The 4,918-nt window shown below is 58.6% G+C and overlaps 1 protein-coding gene across 1 annotated transcript; it reads left to right on the forward strand.

The window, feature by feature from the left end:
- Positions 1-5: 5 nt before the first annotated feature.
- INHBB (inhibin subunit beta B) lies at positions 6-4,895 on the forward strand. The gene is made up of 2 exons (XM_017891997.1): positions 6-453; positions 2,919-4,895. The coding sequence occupies exons 1-2, from the start codon at positions 6-8 to the stop codon at positions 3,692-3,694; spliced, it is 1,224 nt and encodes a 407-aa protein (XP_017747486.1). The 3' UTR covers positions 3,695-4,895.
- Positions 4,896-4,918: the final 23 nt, after the last annotated feature.

Genomic DNA, 4,918 nt, shown 5'->3' on the forward strand with positions numbered 1-4,918 from the left:
GCACCATGGACGGGCTGCCCGGTCGGGCGCTGGGGGCCGCCTGCCTTCTGCTGCTGGCGGCCGGCTGGCTGGGGCCTGAGGCCTGGGGCTCACCCACGCCCCCGCCGTCGCCTGCCGCGCCGCCGCCACCCCCGCCACCGGGAGCTCCGGGCGGCTCGCAGGACACCTGTACGTCGTGCGGCGGCTTCCGGCGGCCGGAGGAGCTCGGCCGAGTGGACGGCGACTTCCTGGAGGCGGTGAAGCGGCACATCTTGAGCCGCCTGCAGATGCGGGGCCGGCCCAACATCACGCACGCCGTGCCCAAGGCCGCCATGGTCACGGCCCTGCGCAAACTGCACGCGGGCAAGGTGCGCGAGGACGGCCGCGTGGAGATCCCGCACCTCGACGGCCACGCCAGCCCGGGCGCCGACGGCCAGGAGCGCGTTTCCGAAATCATCAGCTTCGCCGAGACAGGTGGGTCCGGTCCTCTGGCTGTCTGCCGCGGTCCCCGCTCGCTCCCGCTTTCCCTCTCCTTGCCAGCTCCGGCTGCCGCCGCCGCCGCCGCCGCCGCCGCCGCAGCCCGCGCGCCCTGGGGGCAGCCCGGACTCCCGGCAGGGCTCCTTCGGCCGTGGCCCTGCGCGCTCCGCCCAGGTTGCAGTCCTCTTCCCCCAGGCCGCAGACCCCCTTCCTGGTGCCTCAACCCCCCGCCGCCGAGCGCCTGGCCCTCCACCCCTGCTCTCCGGAATCGGGCCCCAGCGCCTCTGGGCGCGCGTCCCCCTCCCGGCAGATGCGCGCGGCCCTGGCTCTGCGGGCACTTGGTTGGTGATTGCTTAATGTTTTTGTTTCCCACGATCGGAGTGTAGGCTTAGCAGTGTGGATGGAGATGTGTGTGCTTGTTGATATACGTGGGCCGGAGGAGAGAGTGTGTCTGTGTGTGTGTGTGTGTGTGTGTGTGTGTGTGTGTGTGCCTGCGTGAGAGGCCCCTGGGGCCGCTTCCATCACCGGCGGCGTGGGCTTGCCAGGATTGCTGAAGCCTCGCTGGGGAGAGCTAGGCAACCTCTCTTCCGATTGTGTGGGCACTGGAATCGGGCGGAAGACAGGCTTCTCAACAGGTCCATCATTTACACAGAGAAAGCCGTGGCTCGGGGACAGCCCCGTGCCTTTCGGCTTGCCTGGCAGCTGCAGCAGACCCCTCGCCCGAGAGGCACAGAGTCGTAGTTAACAAAGGGTATGGCTCCTTTCTGGAATCCACCCCCCTCCCCACTCGGCCCCAGATTGCAAATCTCTAACACTGTCTAAATATAAAAATCAGGGAGAGAAAATCTTTCGGAACTTTAAAAGAAGAAGAAAATGTGCCCGCGCCAAAATGCTGCAAGTGCTTTCGACTCCGCTGTCCTTTTCAGGACTTGAATGAGCCAGGCTGGCTTTTGTGCCTGGAGCTCGGCCCCATTTGTGCCGAGGGGACTGCGGAGAAGGTCGCAGAGGGGGAAGCCCCTGTGCAGTCAGGGCGGGGGCAAGCGGGGAGCCTGGGTGGGGGGAGCGGTTGTGCCCCTGGCTGCAAATGCCCCCCACCCCCCCAGGCAGCAGGCAGCCTGGGGATGAAAAGGGATGAAAAGTTTTGCATGGCCGGGTGTGGAGAAAAGCAGAGACAATCGGGGCTGGTTTGTGCTTAGAAAGAAATGCATTGCCGTTTTAGCTGTCCACTAAAGTGAGTCAGGGAAAGCTCGCCATGCAATTAGAGGGCTCGGATTAAAAGGTGCTTTGGGGCCCAGAGTTAGAAATGTGATTCTGGAAGGTCGAGGAGGCCTTTTGGTCCCGGTGGCACAAAATGACAGCGGGGGCTGTTATATTTCTGGTCCGTTTCACGGAGCCAGCTCTTTGACTTATAAATAACAGATTCAGGTCACAGGCAGCTCGTCCAAGACCAGCTTTTAAGGCTGCAGTTTCCCCCATTTCAAAGTCAGATGTCAGTGTTATTAGAGGAGCCAGGCGAGGCCTGAGGTGTAGGGGCTTGGGAGGGGCATGGTAGGAGGTTTGATAAAACCAGCCCTGACCACAGAATTTCGTTATTTGTTCTTCCTGAAAAAAAAAAAAAGGAAAGAAAAACGTAGATTGTTAGAGGGAGTAGGATGAGAGGGGAGTCATCTCTTGATTGGCACAGCCTCCTTCTTGTTGAGCTGAATTATTGAGAAAATTAACAAGCCAGTTCCCCTACTCCTTGAAGATTTTGAACGTGCCATTAACGGGGAGCCAGAGTCTTGTCAAAGGATTGGACCTCAAGTTTTAAGGCTGAATGCCCTGTCCCTTGAAACTACTCGGAAATAAGGGCTAGGCTCTGCAGCCTGCAAAGCATGCGTTCCTATGTCAGAAACCTGAGCAGAGCCTGCTTGTTTGCAGTGGAGGTTCCACTGGGGGTTGGATCAGATCATACTTAGGTAAACACTGGAAAGAGGCGGTAGGTGGCTCAGCTTGATTTTGCAATGCGCTAAGTTAACCAAAAAAAAAAAGAAAAAAGAAAAGCCCCACTAAAACCACCCACCCCAAAATCCTCCCTGCGATCCTGGTTTTGTTTTTCAGATTTCACAGATACCCATAACAACTTGTTAAGATCTTGGCCCCCTGACAAGTTCTTCTGTTGTGCTTTGAGGCCTGACAGCCTGTCTCCAGGGAGCCCTGGCCTGGGAGAGGTGAGGCAGGATTTTATAGGCCCGGACCCTCCAGCCCTAACCTGGTCTGGGTTTCTCAATGGGAAATGATTTACTCCGCCTCTCCCAGGTTACAGTCAGAGGCCCTGGCCCCAAGAACGGTATTTCTGGTCAATAACGTTTTCCAGCTGTGTGGCGAGTTGCATTCCAGCATCCTGCAGCAGAGAGTGCGTTTCCCCCATTGCCTCGTGTTCCCCTTGAATTAACTTGGCTCGCTCTTCCCCTTTTCCGCAGATGGCCTCGCCTCCTCCCGGGTCCGCCTATACTTCTTCATCTCCAATGAAGGCAACCAGAACCTGTTTGTGGTCCAGGCCAGCTTATGGCTTTACCTGAAACTCCTGCCCTACGTCCTGGAGAAGGGCAGCCGGCGGAAGGTGCGGGTCAAAGTGTACTTCCAGGAGCAGGGCCACGGTGACAGGTGGAACATGGTGGAGAAGAGGGTGGACCTCAAGCGCAGCGGCTGGCATACCTTCCCACTCACGGAGGCCATCCAGGCCTTGTTTGAGCGGGGCGAGCGGCGGCTCAACCTAGATGTGCAGTGTGACAGCTGCCAGGAGCTGGCCGTGGTGCCGGTGTTCGTGGACCCAGGCGAAGAGTCGCACCGGCCCTTCGTGGTGGTGCAGGCTCGGCTGGGTGACAGCAGGCACCGCATTCGCAAGCGAGGCCTGGAGTGCGATGGCCGGACCAACCTCTGTTGCAGGCAACAGTTCTTCATTGACTTCCGCCTCATCGGCTGGAATGACTGGATCATCGCACCCACCGGCTACTACGGGAACTACTGTGAGGGCAGCTGCCCAGCCTACCTGGCAGGGGTCCCCGGCTCCGCCTCCTCCTTCCACACAGCTGTGGTGAACCAGTACCGCATGCGGGGCCTGAACCCCGGCACGGTGAACTCCTGCTGCATCCCCACCAAGCTGAGTACCATGTCCATGCTGTACTTTGATGACGAGTACAACATCGTCAAGCGGGATGTGCCCAACATGATTGTGGAGGAGTGCGGCTGCGCCTGACAGTGCAAGGCAGGGGCACGGTGATGGGGCATGGAGGACAGTCCCTGGTGGGCTTCTTCCAGTCCCCGCGGGAACGGGGGTACACGGTGGGTTGAGCACAGTCATTCTGTTGGGCTGTGGAGATAGTGCCAGGGTGCGGCCTGAGATATTTTTCTACAACTTCATAGAGCAACCAGTCAAAACCAGAGCAAGAACCCTCAACTGACATGAAATACTTTAAAATGCACACGTAGCCACGCACAGCCAGACGCATCCTGCCACCCACACAGCAGCCTCCGGGATACCAGCAAATGGATGCGGTGACAAATGGCAGCTTAGCTACAAATGCCTGTCAGTCGGAGAGAATGGGGTGAGCAGCCACCATTCCCACCAGCTGGCCCGGCCACTCTGAATTGCGCCTTCCGAGCACACATAAAAGCACAAAGACAGAGACACAGAGAGAGAGAGCGAGCCACGGAGAGGAAAAGCAGATGCAGGGGTGGGGAGTGCAGCCAGGCGGAGGCTGCGTGTGCCCCGTGGCTTTTACCAGGCCTGCTCTGCCTGGCTTGGTGTCTGCTGCTTCCCCAGCCTGGGATCCTTCGTGCTTCAAGGCCCGGGGAGCCTGTCCTTCCATGCCCTTGTCGAGGGAAGGAGACCCAGAGAGGACACAACCCGTCAGAGACCTGGGAGCAGGGACAGTGATCGTTTGACTGTTTGTCGCTTGGGCCTCTGACATGACTTATGTGTGTGTTTGTTTTTGGGGTGGGGAGGGAGGGAGAGAAGAGGGGGCTAAATTTGATGCTTTAACTGATCTCCAACAGTCAACAGGTCATCCTTGCCAGTTGTATAACTGAAAAAGGACTTTTCTACCAGGTATGACCTTTTGAGTGAAAATCTGAATTGTTCTAAATGGAAAGAAAAAAAGTTGCAATCTGTGCCCTTCACTGGGGACATTCCTCTAGGACTGGTTTGGGGAGGGGTGGGAATGACCCTTATCCTAGGCAAGGGGGTGAGACCGCAGGAGGAAATGATGGGAAGGAGGCACTCTTGAACTGCTGAAGGTGAGGGGTGTCCCCTCAGCGGAGGCCAGGGGAGGGGAGCAGCCTAGTTGGTCTTGGAGAGATGGGGAAGGCTTTCAGCTAATTTGCAGAAGTTGCCCATGTGGGCCCCAGCCATCAGGGCCCGCCATGGACGTGGCCCCTGCCCACTCACCTGCCCGCCCCCGCCCCCCCCCCCCCCACACCC

Source organism: Rhinopithecus bieti, unplaced genomic scaffold (assembly GCF_001698545.2).
Source record: "Rhinopithecus bieti isolate Rb0 unplaced genomic scaffold, ASM169854v2 scaffold_19969, whole genome shotgun sequence".
In the NCBI taxonomy this organism is placed as follows: domain Eukaryota; kingdom Metazoa; phylum Chordata; class Mammalia; order Primates; family Cercopithecidae; genus Rhinopithecus; species Rhinopithecus bieti.

What these genes read in the sequence shown, in the direction of transcription:
- INHBB (XM_017891997.1), top strand. Translation starts at nt 6, where the DNA reads ATGGACGGGCTGCCCGGTCGGGCGCTGGGGGCCGCCTGCCTTCTGCTG. An exon ending in CATCAGCTTCGCCGAGACAG is followed by an intron (nt 454 to 2,918) that starts GTGGGTCCGGTC and finishes CCTTTTCCGCAG; the next exon opens with ATGGCCTCGCCTCCTCCCGG.